This window comes from Saimiri boliviensis, chromosome X, assembly GCF_048565385.1.
Source record: "Saimiri boliviensis isolate mSaiBol1 chromosome X, mSaiBol1.pri, whole genome shotgun sequence".
Taxonomy (NCBI): Eukaryota; Metazoa; Chordata; class Mammalia; order Primates; family Cebidae; genus Saimiri; species Saimiri boliviensis.
The window spans coordinates 130,230,783-130,250,258 of NC_133470.1; the positions used below are offsets into that span (position 1 = coordinate 130,230,783).

Here is a 19,476-nt window from a genome sequence, read left to right on the forward strand (position 1 = left end):
GGGAAATGTCCACCTGCAGCAAGAAAAGTATCAGTGCCCACCCAAACATGTGTGGCTTGTCAAGGATCACATGCACAGACAGTTACACTTATTCCTAAACCCTGCGTGGCCACAGAGTAAAAAGGATGTGGGTGCATTATATGAGGAGAGCACCGGCTCAGGACTGTGATTTCTGTGATCTCTATACTAACAGCAAGATTTTAAAAAATTATGTAACACTTCTGAGTTTGCCTTTTCTCATTTGTAAAATGGAAACAATCATAGCTACCAAAGTCAATTGTTCTGAGAAGCAAAAGAACAAAATATTTTAAGCATCATACACAGCGTAGGGTACATACGGTACTCAACACATCTTAGTCCCCTTACTGTTCCATACCCGTCTTTCCTTTAAAGGAAATTCCTTTGACATAATCCAAAAGGCATAGTTCCATGATAACGATCATATGGAAATGTTAAGGGAATGTATAGGTTTTCATGATGAATTAACTGCTGTTTCACTACTCTGTGCTGGGTAAGAAAAAGTAAAACAATCGCTGAACCAGTTTCCTAGGGTTTGTAAAAGATAACCATCAAAGCCACCCCCTCATTTCACTTTATTTTGTAGACTTCTCCATCTCATTTTTTATGTTCTATGTTAATTTCTCAAGAAAACAGGCTCGGCACTGCCTCTGCGCAACCCCGTGGGCCTGGCTCAGGAGGGGGCCGGGGCCAGCACGATGAGCGCCCCAGGCAGCCCCGACCAGGCCTATGACTTCCTGCTCAAGTTCCTGCTGGTGGGTGACAGCGACGTGGGCAAGGGCGAGATCCTGGAGAGCCTGCAGGACGGTGCAGCCGAGTCCCCGTACAGCCATCTAGCGGGGATCGACTACAAGACCACCACCATCCTGCTGGACGGCCAGCGGGTGAAGCTGAAGCTCTGGGATACGTCGGGGCAGGGAAGATTTTGTACCATATTCCGCTCCTATTCTCGTGGTGCCCAAGGAGTGATCCTGGTGTACGACATTGCAAACCGCTGGTCTTTTGAGAGTATGGATCGATGGATTAAGAAGATTGATGAGCATGCCCCTGGTGTCCCTAAAATCCTGGTGGGGAATCGCCTACATCTGGCATTCAAGAGGCAGGTGCCCAGGGAGCAGGCCCAGGCCTACGCCGAGCGCCTGGGCGTGACCTTCTTTGAGGTCAGCCCCCTGTGCAATTTCAACATCATAGAGTCTTTCACGGAGCTGGCCAGGATCGTGCTGCTGCGGCACAGGATGAACTGGCTCGGGAGGCCGAGCAAGGTACTGAGCTTGCAAGACCTCTGCTGCCGAGCCATCGTGTCCTGCACGCCCGTGCACCTGGTGGACAAGCTCCCGCTCCCCATTGCCTTAAGAAGCCACCTCAAGTCCTTCTCCATGGCCAAGGGCCTGAATGCCAGGATGATGCAAGGCCTCTCCTACTCCCTTACCACCAGCTCCGCTCACAACAGGAGCAGCCTCTGCAAAGTGGAGATCGTCTGCCCACCCCAGAGCCCACCCAAACACTGCACCAGAAACAGCTGCAAAATTTCTTAAGGAAGGCGCCAAAAAAAAACAAGCTGGAATCTTTCCAGGAAAAACTCTGAATGTTTACACCTGGAAGATGGGAAGACACATTCTAGATTTGAGAAATACCTTTTCAGTTTCTCATGGGAACCATGCTGCTTGGCAATGTGTGTGATGCCTTCTGTCAATAACAGCACCTTACGCAGTTTGAATTTCTATGTGGATGTGCATGAAGCTCTTGTTTTAGATGTGTGTTTATAAAGGGAAAATTAGTACTCTGCTCAACTCTTGATAACATGAAATTTTCAATGTTACTTATAATCACACTGCAACTTTTTCCTTAAAATAACCATTTGTAAGAATGGTGATATGGCAATGATGAGTATAAATCCAAGGGAATTTGAGAAGCAATGATAGATAATTCAGAGTCGTCAATATTACAAGAGGGGCCTTTTTGTAAACCTGCTTTTTAATGTCAAAGCACGAATTTATAAAACACTGCAGATGCACATAGAGATTATATATAACAGATCTGTCCAGTTTGTGCATGAAATAGATTTGATAAAGTTTTTGCTATGTTATTTTACTACATTTAGGGATTAATAAGTGATTTATATGTATGTTTTTCTGTAAATCTATTTTTTTTTTTTGGTAAAAGATGTTCTACAAGATATGAAGCTAAGGAAAGAATATACCAAAGATATCTCTAGTTATGTTGAATGTAGGCAATGTGGTTTCAGTGGATCAGTAAGAAAAAAGCCATTTCAGTAAGGAATGAAATAAGTACTTATTTAAGAAAATGTTTCTTAACAATAAAAAAGTATGTATTTTTCTCTTCTGGTAAAATGAAGAGAAAAAGAATGAAAAATATGCATCATGTAACCCCACAAGATGACACTTTGCAGGAAAACAATGCAATACAACACGGTGGCGGGAGGGGCGCGGGGGGAGAAGGTGCAGGGCAGGCCCATTATAAGGCGTTAGGTGAGTCATTTCCCCTGTGCTGGCCAGTTTTGGTTCATACCTCTCAGATTGTTATAGAGGTTAATGAGATCGCATCTGGGAAAGCACTTCTGAGACCTTAGATGGGAAGGAAGGAAGGAGTGATTTCCATGTAATTACTTTTCAATTTACACTGTGGATTACTATAATAATCGATATTGGATGAACTGAGTAAATATAAGTCCTTGTACTCTTCTGTAATTGAGTGGCCATCTGTTTTTGCATTGTCGTGGGGTGGTTGTAACATAACATCCCACAGAAGGGCAAGATCTCTGGCCTCAGGGAGCCATGGGGACTCACCCTTCCTGAACACTGGTACTTTTCTATCTTATGAATTTCCCACAACATTCCTGGGAGGTAGAGGATATAATCTCTACACCATCCTGTAGCTGAGGAAACAGTGATGTTTGCAGGTTAAGGAACCTGGCTGGGGAGCATCCTGCCACTAAATGAAAAGGCAAAGACCAGCAGCCTATGTGCCCCCACACAGACTGACGCTGAGCTGCACATCACACCATAACCAAGAAAATCTTGCTTTCCTGCTGAGCAGTGTCACTACTGAAATCTGTATCTTCAGCTCTGAAGCCAGGCTGCCAGTTCTGGTCTCTTCTGAAAGACAGTCTTGTCAGACCTAAATTTCCTCCTCTGTAGACAAGGGAGCATCTAGGCCAGTGCTTTAGAAACTGGAGTCCCCAGACAGTTCTTGCATCAGGAAGAATATGCACTCTGAGAGGGACAAGGGTCATGCTGAGGATGAATACTTGAAGGAGCAGGCCCCAGACACATGCAGATCAGGGATGCATAGAGTCTTTAAAAGAAATTGCCAAATCACCTGGAAAGAGGTTGTACTAAATGGCATCCCCACCACCAGTATAAAACAGGGTAGACTTCCTGCATGCCCATCTCACTGGAATCCTGAATTGTTTCTTTTTATACTTTGATGATATTACGGGTGGAAATTCTTTCATTGTCATATTTAATTTGATGTTCAGATAACTTAAAAAAATTCCCTAGTATACAAAATGCTCTGATAATCATCATTGCATTATATTTTTATTGCAGAATGGTCCAGTTTGATATGTAGCATAAAAACAATGATCAACAGGTACATGAGCCTGCAGGCTCTCCTAGAGCTACTGCTGGCATTATGATTCCAAGATGTGTGTGTGGCTTCTGGGAGATCCTGATGGCAGTGTGTTTGCCTAGAAGATTAGGAACATCTCTCTGTAATACGAGTTGAATTCAATATTAGAGAGGAGCTGGAATCTTTCAAATGATGCACGAGCTGGACCACAACGTGCTTCTGAGCAGGCTGTAATCCTGTCCCCGTGATGGAAAGCAAGTCTTTCTGTGACCTTACCTGCTCAAGTCAGGGTGGATCCTTCCAGGACATAAGGTGTGGTAGTCGGCCTAAATTTGCTTCTGAACACTGAAGCTGAGTGCTCCCATCTTGCTGACATCAGTTGCAGAGGCTGGAGAAGCTGCATCTTCTCAGACACCAAAACCACGGGTTCAGTCACCTGTGTGAGGAGCTCTGTGCTAGAAGATAAAATACATCTGTCCATCCATCCATCCATTCCCATAGTTAACAGGCATTAAGGCCAAACTCTACACCATCCCTCTGGTTAAGTTTTAGGCTTCCTCAGAATTAGGAACAAGGGAGTAAGGGGGTTGTGGTGAACTCTGTTTATAGACTAAGAAGAAATCACTCCTTCTCCTTAATATTTCTATCCTAAGAGAGCCTCTTATTAATAATTTTAAAACATAATTTAAAACAGTGGACCCCTCTCTACATCCCTAGTTACTGTTCTCTTTACATATATTCTCCTATTGCAACCAAAATTCTGTGAAGAATTCTCAATATGCAACTCACATCCCTCTGCACCTTCCTTCACCTCAGTCCTCATTCCTCATCTAATGGTGCTTTGTTCCCGCACCCCTCCACTGAAATGAAAACCATCAAAACCAAAAGCCACCCCTTTGACCCATTTATAGATCAAGAGTGTTAAAATGAACATCTAAAGGGAGACAAAGATTCCCCTCAAAGACGAAATTCAATTGTTTTTGTATAGCAAAGATTACATTGCAATGCTCTATTTACCTAAAAGCTAGAGCTGTAAAATAGTTTCCATAGAGTCAGTCAGATAATGTGAAGGCTGTGCTACAGGAACCGTTCCATCAACTGAAGTACAAAATTTCCCCAACATATCCCATACTATTGCTTCAAATAAAAGGAATTTTGCAAACAGATTCACTGCATGTTGGCAATATTTTTATGATCATTTCAAAAAATTGTTTATTGTTTTATTTCTTTCTGAAGGAATTACTAAGTATGCAATGTAATCACCTGAAACTAAAATGTTGTTTCAAAATTTGTCATGATTAAATATATTACCTAAAAGCATTGTCTTATTCTCTAATATGCCATAATTAGGTAATATAATGGTGGTGAAATATAACAGGAGAGAGAGAGAGCAAACTCTCACAGTCTCCTGATTAGGTCAAAATTATTTTACTGTACCATACAAATCATAATGCTGGAATTCCTTTTGGAATGTTTCCATTCAGTAAACTATCTCACTATATGATAAGTGTACATGACTCCATACTGATATAAATAAGTGTTTAAATTGAAAAAGAAATGGGTCAGAGAAGACAAATTGTCACAATCAAATAATTCTAAACAATATATGTGGCTACCTGCAGTTCATGAGGTGAAGTTTAATTCTGTCCTCTACCTCCTAAGAACAGGGCTGACTTAGTGACTTACTGCTAAAGAAAAGAGTATAGGAATATAAAATAGCTGCCACACACTGAAGAAATTTGGCAAACAGTACCTTAACCAAGTGATGAAAGTTAACATCACCATTGATATCATATGGGTATCATGTAAACCCATATATGATGTGATAAAAAGGACAATTCATCTCTGTGGTATTCCTTCTGAAAACCCATAACCCCATTCTAATAAAGGAAAAAACACCAAGTTAAGCCTGTACTCCTCATGACATCAGGCTTATGAAAATAGTCTGGCCATTTTTCAAATGGTTAACAGGGAGTTACCATATGACACAGCAACTCCATCCCGAGGTACATAGCCAAAAGAAATATGCCACATAAAAACTTGTACCGGAATGTACAAAGGATCATCATTCAAAATAGCCAGAGTGGAAACCACCCAACTGCCCATCAATTGATACATGCATAAAATGTGGTATATTCAGCAATAAATATGAATAAAGTACTGATATATGCTGCAACACAGATTTTGAAAACATTGTGTAAAGTGAAAGAAGCCATATGCAAAACACCAAATATTGTTTGATTTCATTTACATACAATGACAAAAACAGGCAACTCCACAGAGAAACAAAGCATATCTGTGATTGCCCAGGGCTGGGGGTGGGCACAGGGATTAACTGCATTCAAGCAAGATGGGTAATCTTAGGGTGATGAAAACATCTAACACTCAGTTATGAAGTTCTACCTACAGCAATCAGACAAGGGAATGAAATAAAGGGCATCCAAATTGGAAAACAAGAAGTCAAATTATCCTTGTTTGCAGATGACATGATCTTATATTTGGAAAAACCTAGACTCCATCAAAAAATGATTAGAACTCATAAACAAATTCAGTAAAGTTGCAGGATACAAATTCAACCTACAAAAATCAGTATCATTTCTATATGGCAGCCAAAGTGAACAATCTAAAAAATAAATTAAAACCTAATCCCATTTACAATAGCCATAAATAAAATCAAATACACAGGAATTAACCAAAGAAGGGAAAGATCTCTATAATGAAAACTATAAAACACTGATGACAGAAATTGAGGATGACACCAGAAAATGGAAAAGTATTTCATGTTCATTGATTGGAAGAATCAATATTGTTAAAATGTCCATTCTACTCAAAGCAATTACAGATTTGATGCTATCCCTACCAAAATACCAATGACATCCCTATCAAAATACCACAGAAACAGAAAAGACAATCCTAAAATTCATGTAGAATCACAAAAGACCCAGAATAGCCAAAGCTATCCTAAGCAAAAAGAACAAAACTGGAAAAATCACAATACCTGACTTCAAATTATAAGTGGTGTTGGGATAACTGGAAATCCATATGGAGAAGAATGAAAATAGACCCCCTATTTCTTGCCATATTATAAAATTAAATCAATATTGGTTAAAGGCTTAAATCTAAGACCTCAAACTATGAAACTACAAGACTTTGAGGAAACTCTCCAGGAGACTGGTCTGGACAAAGATTTCTAGAGCCATCAAGAAGAATGTGATTCAGTCATTTGCAAAACCATGGATGGTACTGGAAGGCATATGTTAAGTAAAATCGGCCAGGCACAGAAAGACAGACATTGCATGTTCTCACTTATTTGTGGGATCTAAAAATCACAACAATTGAACTCATGGAGATAGAGACTAGAAGGATGGTTGCTAGAAGCTGGAAAGGGTTGTGACGGGCTGGAGGGAAGGTGGGGGTGGTTAATGAGTATAAAACAATTAGAAAGAATGAATAAGACGTGCTTGGTAGCACAACAGGGGACAATAGTCAATAAAAATTTAAGTGTGCATTTCAAAAATAACTAAGAGTATAATTGAATTGTTTGTAACACAAAGGATAAATGCTTGAGGGGATGGATACCTAATTTTTAATGATGTGATTTGCCGAGACCAGCTTGGTTGTGGAGACCCCAAACCGGGAAGTGCTGAAGGAATTAAGAAACAGACAGATAGAGAGCAAAAAGGTATGGCACAGACAGGGGGCCTCAGCATTTCCAGCTGAGAGCCTCAAACAGACTGACCCACACATTTATTGACAGCAAGCAAGTGATAATCATCATTTAACCAAAAGCATTCTTCGCAGGGATCAAAGCATTCTTTACTAGTGGCAAGAAACAGGCTCTGGCAGGCTTATCTACTGCAGCTGGAACATGTTGTTAAGGCAAGTGTCACTCATGCTATTGTTTATGGTTCTTCCGCCCCTTGCGGGTTAGGTCAGGAGGATGTCACAGTGCTATAGATATTCTGTTTATGGCCAGTTTTTTAAAGGCCTGTTTATGCCAGAGCTTAGGGCCTGCTCTCAAATGCTCCCAACAGTGATTATTACACATTGCCTACCTGTACCAAAATATCTCACGTATCCCCCAAAATACATATGCCTATTATGTACCCACGAAAATTAAAAATAAAAAAATTTAAAAACCCTCAATTATGAAGATCATTGCCCAACTCTATACATTTACTAAAAATCAAAAAAACTCTATCTTCAAATGTGTGCATTTTATTTCCTGTAAATTATACTACAAAAAAAGCTGTTAAAAAATATGATATTGCCCTGTTCTTCTGTTGTACCATAGTAGTGATCAAACTTTATCATACAAAGGCCGTTATGTACATGTTTTATATAAACGTGAATATATGTAAAATGGTAGCTAGCTGTATCGCAGCCCTGTTGACTCTGTCATGTGTTCCTCCAAGCATTTTCCCCTCCTAACACCAGCCCACATGTTACTTTGGGTTTTACCTGTGTGTAAAATTTGATTTTCATCTGATCATTTCCACATGTTCCAACTGTGGCAGTGGCTGGAGAGTGGGTCCACAGCAAAGCATGACTTCACTTACAGAGTCTAAACAGTTTACCTTTATGGGTGTCGGTGTGGCAATATTTATCAAAAAGCTACATGCGTACACACCGTTTGCACCAACAATTTCCCTTGCACAAGTTGATCTTCAGAATGTGGATAAGGATATGGATAAGGATATGGTAAAAAGAACTGCCATTCCGATAATTCCCTTCCTTTACTTCTGGGCCTTGTGAAGCCTGAAAGAACCGGTCCCTCAGGATGAATCCTGGGTGTTTAACTGGGCCTAAATTCAAGTTAGAGCCAAGTGGCTATTTGCGGACTAGAGATCACACGTGATTTGGAGTACCCAGAAAACCTGCAAGTCTGCTTAACTTTGAGATTTTCATAGCTGCCTATTCCTGCTTATGCTGCTTGAACCAAACAATAAGCTTTCACCTATGTCAATCATTGGGAACTAAGCAAGTTGGAATCCTTCATTTGCGGAAGTTGACCTGAGTGGGAACCTGGGTGGCAACTTTATTCGTAAAAGACAAACCTTCCCTTTGTCCTCTGGAGCACGCCTTCATTTTATACTGAAAGCTACATCTCCCTGACTTGCAAACTATTCACTGGAATAAAGTCTCTTTCCTCTAAATTCCTTTTCAGAGAACTTTTGTTCTCAGCCTGAATTTAGGAAGGGAGACCAAATGAGATGCAAAGCCATGAAGGAAAAGAAGGAAGCAGAGGAAAATGTGGTTGTCAGCACACACACAATCACACGCACACACATTTGTACATAGACCAGGTTCTTTTTTTTTTTTTTTTTTAATCACAATACTAGTATTTTTCTATGACAGTTTGGTGGGTTCCAAGAGGACATATTCAGTTCACCAGTGCAAACAGGCAGGAACTGTGCCCTTTAGCAGAGCACAGACTTTGAAAAGATGTCATCAACACAATGTTGACAATAGGGAATATCAGAACACTCTGAATAACGTGGAGTTCTGACAGTTATGTTAAACCCACAGGACGAAATTCTAGGTAGGCAATAAAATGAGTTATAATGAAGACAATGATGAGAGAGAATTTTTTGCCTATCAGATTAGCTACCATGCCCATTTTTCCAATGTGTGTAGAAACAGGCACTATCATACTGTGATGTTAGTGTTACTGAACAATGGGCTTGCTCACCAATGCACAAGGAAGCCAATACTATGGCACTAGCTTTTGAGGAAAGAAAAAGGTTTATTGCAACGTCAACCAGCAAGGAGACAGGACGAGCAACACTCAAATCTGTTTCCTCGAGCTCGGGTCTGGAGGCAGAGAGTAACTATGAGGGAGATAGGGAAATGCAATGAGGCATGATCTGATTGGGTCATGCAAAGAAGTGGTGCTGAGTCCTTCGCTTTTAAGTTTGTACTGGAAAAAAGACAGGGCACCTCTCACTTCTTATTTTGGTCCTCATTCCTCAGTCTTACTACTTAGGTTCCACATGTGGTTGACATTTTCTGTTCTGGCCAGCTCCAGGTTCATCAGTCAGGCATTTGGGGATGCTCAGGGATCCGTTGCAACTAAAAAACATCTCATCATTTTGTTACAAAGTTGAAGCATATTGAACTAGTTCTATGGTTACATTAGGAATAGAAATTAGTAGTAGTATTTTGAACCATCATGTTAATATAAAATGTTCTAATTTCCAGGGTTTTGAAAGGACTCCTCAGGAACTTATAAAAAAAATGCTTTATGTGATATTTGCATATATAAAAGCTGGGTGTTAAGTATACTATTTTCTGTAATAGAAACTATATTAAAAGAAATTAAATTTTCACTACTAGAGTACTGGGAAAATAAAGTTTAGGGCATAATATGATGAAACACCAACTCCATACAAAAAGTTGAAATTGAATTTGAAAGATGGTCACAGTAAGGGCAAACACGGTTACAAAAGTCATAAGTAGTATGGCCGGGTGCAGTGGCTTACGTATGTAATCCTAGACTTTGGAAGACCGAGGTAGGCAGGTACCTTGAGCTCAGGAGTTTGAGACCAGCTTGGGTAACATGGTCAAATCCCGTCTCTACAAAAAATACAAAAATTAGTCAAGGGTGGTGGCTCACACCTGTATTCCCAGCTACTTGGGAGGCTGTGGCTGGAGGATCGCTGGAGTCCAGGAGCCAGAGGTTGCAGTGAGCTGTGATTGTACCACGCACTCCAGCCTGGGCAACAAGAGAAAAACCCCACAAAAGTCATAATAGTTCTGTATCTATTTTTGCTTGCATAGGTCTATTGCTACATAACCATAGGTCTGAAAGCATAAACATAATTTTTTTATTCCTCTCAAATACAGCTTTCTCTTTAGCATAGTAAAAGGCTAGACTTTGTGTTTGGCCATCAGTATCCCTGAACACTGGATATACCTCTGTTTCCACTCAGACTCATAGAAGGGGTGGGCTTGGGCCACTTTCCTGCTCCCGGATGTTCAAGCTGCAGTTTAGGCTTCTGTCGCGAGGGGGCACCAAGGTATCATCATTATCAGACTGCAAAGCAATATATACATTGAGCAAAAAGAAATACGATACCTCCCTTAAAACACAGCTTGCGAACCTATGTACAGAATTATTCTGTCTGAAAAAAACCTGACAGATGCAAAAGAAGACTAAATACATATACTCTGGGACATCTAGATGATGAAACACCAAGTAGCTCTAGCACACACTGCTAGTCACCGGCTGGCACAGGACAGCACAAGGGCAGGCGTAAGGTGACTGAGAGATGATGAGAAAGGTGGAACTGAGTCTGGGCAGCTGCGTCCACAGTGTCCCAGAGAGGGGATGACTGAGAGTGGGTAGGAGAGGATCTGGGAAGCCTATACAGGAGCGGAGTAATGGAGGGCGAACTCCCTGCTCTTTGGGAGTGAGGGACCCCTCTACAGTGTGGACACCTCTACCTACCCTGAGGAGGGAAAAGATAAATCAGTGAATGCGATGTAGATTTTTGGGTCACCATAATACAACTGCCTATATATACATATATGTGAATTTTTGCACAAAGAATTGTGATCATGGTAAACAAACCATTTTAAGTCCTTCGTTACTCTTCACAAAATGTACTCCTTTTTATTAGAGAGAGAGAGAGACAGAGACAGAGACAGAGACAGAGACAGAGAGAGGTGGATGCCATCTGGTGGCCAGAGCCAGTATTGAATCTGTCAGCCAGGGGACTGGGTAAGAGGGGGAAGAGGGATGAAGTTTGGGAACTTGGTTCCGAGAAGGTATCAGCTGGAATTTTTCAGAATTATTCAGCTCATGATAGCTATCTCTCTGTATCCAACATTTTCTGGGATATCTAAAACTGATATTGGTTCCATCCTCTGTCTCAATTGAAGGTAAAGCTACATCTATGTTTATTTAGGTGATAGAGCAAGAGAAGTTACACACACACACACACACACACACACAGACATTATCAGTTCCATTTTTATCTACTTTGTCTCAATATAAACTTGAATACAACGAATGTACTTTTAAGTTAATGAAATACATTACAATTACTTTTCCCAATCTACTCAAAAGTATTTATTGAAATGCTTTTTTCTCTAAATACAAAATTTCAAACTATATATAAAAGTATCTTTCTAAATTGAAATGAGTCTTCGTCTCTCACTGGCCCAAAGCCTACCCTCTGACCCAAAAGAGTCTGTTGTCAACAGAACGATGCATACTCTCCAGATGTGTCTCTGTAGGTGAGGTGCACACAAGCATGTTCACCCACACACAATCTGTTCCAAAAGTGGAATCACAGTACTAATTTTTCTTTGCCACTTGTTTCTTCCACATAATATTCTTTTGAAGATTTATATTTGCACCTTATTAGTACTTTCAGTTTTGCCATATTTTAACATGTTTATTGTTCATGTATATTTTAATGAGACTGTTCTGTTGAAATTAGTTGTCAGTCATGTTGTTACAGAATGTGGTTCACAGATCATGGATACTAACCCAGTATCTGAGATGTAGTTTGCAAATGATTTCTCCCCTGTGTTAAAAAATGTTTAGCCATGCCGGGCACGGTGGCTCAAGCCTGTAATCCCAGCACTTTGGGAGGCCGAGGCGGGTGGATCACGAGGTCGAGAGATCGAGACCATCCTGGTCAACAAGGTGAAACCTCGTCTCTACTAAAAATACAAAAAATTAGCTGGGCATGGTGGCACGTGCCTGTAATCCCAGCTACTCAGGAGGCTGAGGCAGGAGAATTGCTTGAACCCAGGAGGCGGAGGTTGCGGTGAGCTGAGATCGCGCCATTGTACTCCAGCCTGGGTAACAAGAGCGAAACTCCGTCTCCAAAAAAAAAAAAAAAAAAAAAGTTTAGCCTTATTTTTATTGAGAAAGTGTTTTAAATTTCAATAATGTGACAAAAATATACCGGTCAGAATTTAAAAAGAAAAAATGTTGAACAACATATGAGGAGCAGGTGCTATCAGCCTGCAGGGAGATTTGAACATTCAGAACCCTGGAGACATCAAGAGAAAATGATACAACTTTGGAGTATTCCAGAGTTAGCTGATGATCACAGGACAACCAGGTTGTTTCCCTGACTTACATAAACTCCCCTAAAGACAGCACACTGATCTGAATAATGGTCAGAATGGTATCTTGAATGGTTGTTAGGATTAAAGGAGATGAGATGTAAATTGCATTGGCTTTCAGTAGTTCAGTGCATGTTACTTTCCTTCTCTCCAGCTCACCTGTCCGAAGGCCAACACCTGTGCTTCTGCCTGAGCCCACTCACCACTTCAGGGATTAGCCATCTCATGTGGCCCTACACCCACGTCTCTTGGCACAAAGCTCAGGATTTTATCTCTTGTTTTCCTCATCACCCAGGGGGGTTGTGGAGTGAGGACCTCTGGGGCCACAACAGCAGGGGAGTGGGATCTGACAATTTCTTAAGCCTTGGAAGCCCATCTTCTAAAAGGGAAGCTGCTCAGGGTTCTCTAGGGAGAGTGAGGAATGGAACCTCATTCCAAACCTGCCACTTACCTGAAGAAGTGACTTAGGCTCTTCGAGCCTGAGCTTAGTCATCTGTGAAATGGGACTGACCAAACCATCCTTATGGAGCTGTCCTGAGGGGTAAATGAGAAAACCTGTGGAGAATACATAGCATGGAGTAAGACCTCAATTGCCCTTTAAATGCTGAGACACGTAAGTGGGGACTGGCCGAGCCTGAGGGCTAAGGCAGGCATTGTGCAAAATCATTTTTCACTGTTTCTCTCCTAATGAGAACACAGACATCCATATAAGGAAAGTAAATCTCTCTCTGATATGTTTTGAATTCAAAGTTTTAGAGACAGAATGTTCTCTACATTCTTGGGTGTTTCCTAATCTCATTAAACCTGGTCAGCATCATGCCTCTCAGCAGACCCCAATCCAGTTCCCAATGCTGGGAAGACAGGTGTGTCTTTGAACTTACCTGATGAGCTCTGTGATAGATCTGATCAGGAATGCAAGGTTTGGTGTTTGCCTAGTGGCTGCTCCTGGATTAGTTTGTATTTTAATATATTTGTAGAAAAATTCTGAACTCATCCTGCAGTCACCTGTGCAGTAGTCCTCAGATCATGCATAATCCAGCCACATCACACCAGGATTTCAGCCACCTGCTGCCTCCCTGAAGGAAAAAAATCCAAGAGGACTAGCATTTCTTTCATTCAATGTCCACTCTTTCATTTACTAACAAGTAAATATATATTAAGCTCAAAACCCCTATTAGTTCATTGGAAGGGTCACATGTTCTCCAAAGTGGAAATAAGAATGTAAGAAGGGAAATAAATACATAGGCAACTTCAAGGGTTAAACCTAAGATAAGACAGCTTCTTTACAATAATTTGAAAACTTGCTTGAGTTTCATGGAATTGAAGATTTTAAAAAATCTCTTATTGAACGCTTCATTCCTATTCAGCCACAGAATCCTTCTCTCTATAAACATATCTGTATTTCTAGTCTCGCTCTTTCCTTTCAAATTCAAAGTACCAAAAGGATTTTCTGCATTCCTTGTTAACATTCTTCACTTCCCATGGACTCCTTATACCATTGCACAGTGATGTCTATTTCCAGGATTGCAACAAACATGATCTCACCAAGGTTAAAATCCACCTTTTGGTCACTAGGTCCAGTGTGTGTGTGTGTGTGTGTGTGTGTGTGTGTGTGTGTGTGTATGTGTGTGTGTGTGTATGAATATATTATAATGAGTATTGCTTTTTAAAAGTTATCTCCTAAAACATGCATGTTTGCACAGACTGCTTCTTCCACCCAACAGAACTTTCACAGTTTTGCAGGCTCTGGACACAAATATAAGCTGTCTCACTCCCTAACTGTACGGTCTCAGGCAGAGTCCTCATTCTCTCCGTCATCAGTTTTTCATTAGCCCCAGTTTCTACCTTGTAAGGGTGCTGTGAAAATTTAATGACCCAATACATAAATGCATATCGTATATATGAAATTTTAGCCCTTTCTCTTTATATGTTTTATTGGCATTAGTATAACTGTAGTCATAAAAAATAGCATGTAGTCTAAAGTTTATTCACAAGGAATGCCATTTGTGGTATGTTGTCAGTGAGTGCATAAATTTCCTAGGGCTGCCATAACAAATTACATAAATTTATTATTTCAGAGTTCAAAAGCACAAAACCAAAGCCAAAAGTACAAAACCAAGGTCTAGACGGGGCCAACTCTCTCTGAAGACTCAGGGGAAATTCCTTCCTTTCCTCTTTCATCTTCTGGTGAGCTCCTGCTTTGTAATTCTAATCTCTTCCTCCATCTTCACATGACCTTTCTCCCTGTCTGTGTCAAATTTTCCTCTCCTTTCTTTTATGATGATACTGGGAACTGGATGATCACATCTTTAGATCTTTAGCTTGATTATATTTGCACAGATTCTATTTCCAAACAAGGTATTGTGGGTGTTAGAATTAGGACATATTTTTGAGGAGGCACAATTCAACCCATTACAGTGAGACAGGCAAGTTACAAAACTAAATGTAAGATGAATTATCTTTTGTATGTAAACACATAAATTCATGCATACTTACATGTATGTGTACCTGCAAAAGAAAACTTCTGGAAGAATATAATGCCGATGAAATCATTACAAGGGCTTATCTTTGGGTGCTAGGATTTGGAGTATAATAATTTTTCTTTTTTTTTTTTTTTTGAGATGAAGTTTCACTCTTGTTGCCCAGGCTGGAGTACAATGGCATGATATTGGCTCACTGCAACCTCCCCCTCCTGGGTTCAAGCGATTCTCCTGCCTCAGCCTCCCGAGTAACTGAGATTAGAGGTGCGCACCACCATACCTAGCTAATTTTTTGTATTTTTAGTAGAGACAGGTTTCATCATGTTGGCCAGGCTGATCTTGAACTCCTGACCTCAGGTCACACCTGTAATCCCAGCACTTTCGGAGGCCAAGGCAAGTGGATTACCTGAGATCAGGAGTTTGAGACCAGCCTGACCAACATGGTAAAACCCCATCTCTAATAAAAGTACAAAAAATTATCTGGGTATGGTGGCAGGCACCTGTAATCCCAGTTACTCAGGAGGCTGAGGAAGGAGAATCGCTTGAACCCAGGAGGTGGAGGTTGCAGTGAGCCGAGATTGTGTCACTGCACTCCAGCCTGGGTGACAAGAGCGAAACACCATCTCAAATAAATAAATAAATAAATAAAATAAAAAGACTGCCGACTTAACAGAAAAAATGGGAAATGTTACTTTGTTTTATTGTGCTGCTGTGCTCTAGTCTTATTGGATGAAAGGCAGCTGCTCATATTGGTTAGATGTAGGGGCTTGAGAACCACACAGCCTACGTTCAGATCTAAGTCTTGACACTTGCTAGCCCTGCCTTCAATGTGCCTCAGTTCCCTTATGTTTAAAGACAGACAACAATAGCTCCTTTTTATAGATGATGCTGAGGATTAAATAGGTATAGATTTAGCTTTTAGAACAGTGTCAGGAACTGAGGATGCCAGTAATAAATATTAACCTTTTAAAAAAATCAGTGTTAATATATTGCCATTTTTATTATTATGTGCATTTTTATTGATTGGCATAGATTGCCATTCATATTATGATGTCTGTTAAAAAGAAAGTAATTTGCACAGCTCTAAGTAGGATATCATTTCACAGCATTCCTAAATATGCATGGTTATATTTGCATAATAGAATTGATGAAAACAATATATAGTCACGCACCACAAAACAACATTTCAGTTGATGAAGGACCACATATTCAACAGCAGTCCAACAAGATTACAATGGAGCTGAAAAATCTTGTTGCCTAGTGACATGGCTGTTGTGACTGTCGTAGCTCAGAGCATTCCTCATGTGTTTGTCGTGATACCTATGTAAACAAACCTACTGTGCTACCAGTTGTATAAAAATATAGCACATACAACTGTGTACAGTACATAATAATTGATGATAATAAATGACAATGTTGCTGGTTTATGTGTTTATTATACTATACATTTTATCACTACTTTAGAACATACTCTTCTACATATTAAAAAAAGGTTAACTGTAAAACAGCCTCAGGCAGGTCTTTCAGGAGGTATTCCAGAAGAAGGCATTGCTATCACAGGAGATGACAGCCCCATATGTGTTACTCTGCCCTCAAAGACCTTCCAGTGAGACAAGCTGTGGGGGCCGAAGATGGTGATATTGATGATCCTGACCCTGTGTAGGCCTAGGCTCATGTGTGTGTTTGTGTCTTAGTTTCTAAAAAAAAAGTTTAAAAAGTTTAAAAAAAAATTAACAGCAAAAAGCATATAGAATAAAAACATAAACAAAGGAAACAGCCAAGCATGGTGGCTCATGCCTGTAATCCCAGAAATTCGGGAGGCTGAGGTGGGAGAATCCACTGAGCCCAGGAATTTGAGACCAGCTTGGGCAATATAATGAGACCTAGTCTAAAAAAAAAAACACCTTGTTGAGTGTGGTGGTGCACATCTGTAGTCCCAGATACTCGTGAGGCTGAGGCAAGAGGATTGCTTGAGCCTGGGGGGTGGATGCTGCTGTGAGCCAAGATCAGGCCACTGCACTCCAGCCTCGGTGACAGAGCAAGACACTGTCTCAAAAAAAAGAAGAAAGAAAACATTTTTTTATAGCTCTAAAATGTGTTTGTATTTTAAGTAAAGTGTTATTATCAGAGTCGAAAAGGTAAAAAAAATAAAAATAAAAAATTATAAAGTAAAAGGGTTAATTTATTATTGAATTTATTATAGCCTAAGTGTATACTGTTTATAGAGTCTATAGGAGCATACAGTAACGTCCTGAATTTTCCCTTTCATTCATTACTCACTCACTCACTCACCCAAAGCAAGCTCCATTCAAGGTAAGTTCCCTATATAGGTATGTCATGTTATATCTTTCCTTTTCTTTCTTTTTTTTCTTTTCTTTTGAGACAGGGTCTCACTCTGTTGCCCACGCTGGAGTGCAATAGCAAGATCTCGGCTCACTGCAACTTCTGCCTCCCAGGCTCAAGTGATTCTCGTGCCTCAGACTCCCAAGTAGCTGGGATTACAGGCGCCCGACACCATGCCCAGCTACTTTTTTGTATTTTTAGTATAGACAGCATTTCACTGTGTTGGCCAGGCTGGTCTCGAACTCCTGGCCTCATGTGATCTGCCCACCTCGGCCTCCAAAAATGCTGGGATTACAGGTGTGAGCCACTGCACCCAGCCCCATTTTGTATCTTTTATATCATAATTTTACTGTTCATTTTTATTGCTTAGATATGTTTAGATACATGAATACTGTATTTTGTTATAATTGTTATAATTGTCTACAGTATTCAGTACAGTAACATGTTAAAATTGACCATTTTGTTATAATTGTCTACAGTATTCAGTACAGTAACATGCCGTATAGGTTTGTAGCCTAGGAGCAACAGGCTGTACCATCTAGCCTAGGTATATAGTAGGCTATGCCATCTAGGATTGTGTAACTATACTGTATGATATTAGCACATGGAAACAATTTAACAACACATTTCTCAAAATGTATCCCCATCATTAAGTGACACATGACTGTATATATATTCAACTGTTAACAGTGCTTCTCCATAAATAGTAGACTTTTAACAGTTTTTAACATTCATTTTTTTGCTTTCCTCAATTTTCCATTTTTATCCACAACAAAAGTGTTTTGGTTTTGGAAGTGAAAATAATAATCAGAAAAAAATATATATCACTAGCCGTACCCCGATAGCTCAGCATTGGAACAGGGAATACCTCTAAGCCAAGAGAATTAAGTAGTAGGTGGTCCCAGAACTAATCCATGAATCTATCCACATGATAGCCCCAGTTGGGCAGCTTCAGGGAAATTACAGATGCCTAGGAGAAGGGTGAATATGCCTCTCAAATGAAGCTTATATTTAGCAGTCAGATAACATCTGCACTGCCCAGGATTTCGGTGAAGGTCACAAGATGAAAGTGGTTTCCCAGCATGCTTCTCTCTGCACTCTCCCAAAGAAAGCCCCTTGAATTGATAGCAGGCTCCTCTGTTTACCCACCTAGTTAGCCAAGCAGTGACTGTCACACAGGGACAGGAAAGAGGAAGGGACTGCATGAAACCACCTAGGGTTCAGTACCACAGCTTCCAGAGAGGAAGGATCCTGACAGCTGGGTTTGGGGTAAAAGTTGAGCCTCAGTCTCACTCAGCAAAGAGCTGCAGCGCAATCAGCAAATGTGAATTAAAACACTTTTGAAGTATCTTCCCTGTCCAATTAAAAATATTAGAAGAATTAGAGAAGAAAACAGGTAACTTGATGGGGGGGGGGAAACTAGAAGAAAAGGAGGGAAAATATACACGGGCCCAAGCATTGTAACACAAAATCAGATCAAGTTCTAAATGAGACTGACCCCTAAGCCAATAAGGGATTTGGGTGGTAGACTGGGCTATCTTTTTTTTACCAGCATAGCCCAGATTAGGTTCTGGATTAGGCCTTGAAGGGTTACAGTGAGAATGAAAGGCAGATAATTCGGCCTAGACAAATGGGAAGTTGTTTAATATCAGAATACACTGAGACATTCGTTTTAGGCCAGTTAGCTCCAGAGAAACTCTAAGACTTTGAACATGCTGGGTAAAAGCATTTGAAAATAGTATCTGTAGGTTGTTTGTGCTCCCTATAAGCATATAAACTAAGAAAATGGGTGTGTCTGTTTTAGTAAGTATGCAGGAGTACACATGACAAGGAGGTATATACGGCAGGTCCCGGTGTTGAGATGTAATTGTGTGTTTGTTTTCCTCAGGTTTCTTCCTTTTTTCCGTGAGATAGCCAGGCATCTACAGAAAAAACCATGCTACAAAACAATATCATTCTC

The 19,476-nt window shown here is 40.4% G+C and overlaps 1 protein-coding gene and 1 long non-coding RNA gene across 8 annotated transcripts in view; one reads left to right on the top strand and one right to left on the bottom strand.

Annotated features, from left to right (window-relative positions):
- RAB40A (RAB40A, member RAS oncogene family) overlaps positions 1-3,886 on the top strand; it is a 45,048-nt gene extending 41,162 nt beyond the window's left edge. The window contains exon 9 of the mRNA XM_074391931.1: positions 648-3,886. Within this exon, the coding sequence (XP_074248032.1) occupies positions 648-1,553 (906 nt within the window). The 3' untranslated portion in view covers positions 1,554-3,886. The remainder of the gene's footprint in view (positions 1-647) is intronic.
- The window catches only part of LOC141582823 (uncharacterized), a 110,085-nt gene that overhangs the window by 24,728 nt on the left and 65,881 nt on the right, over positions 1-19,476 (bottom strand). For 5 of the 7 annotated variants that reach the window (XR_012515735.1, XR_012515731.1, XR_012515734.1 and 2 more), the window contains 3 exons: positions 13,575-13,769; positions 13,145-13,248; positions 2,134-10,645 (listed from right to left, as the gene is read on the bottom strand). This is a non-coding gene — a long non-coding RNA (uncharacterized LOC141582823). Of the gene's footprint in view, positions 1-2,133; positions 10,646-13,144; positions 13,249-13,574; positions 13,770-19,476 lie in introns of those variants that run through there. The other 2 variants (XR_012515732.1, XR_012515733.1) reach the window with 2 other exon arrangements.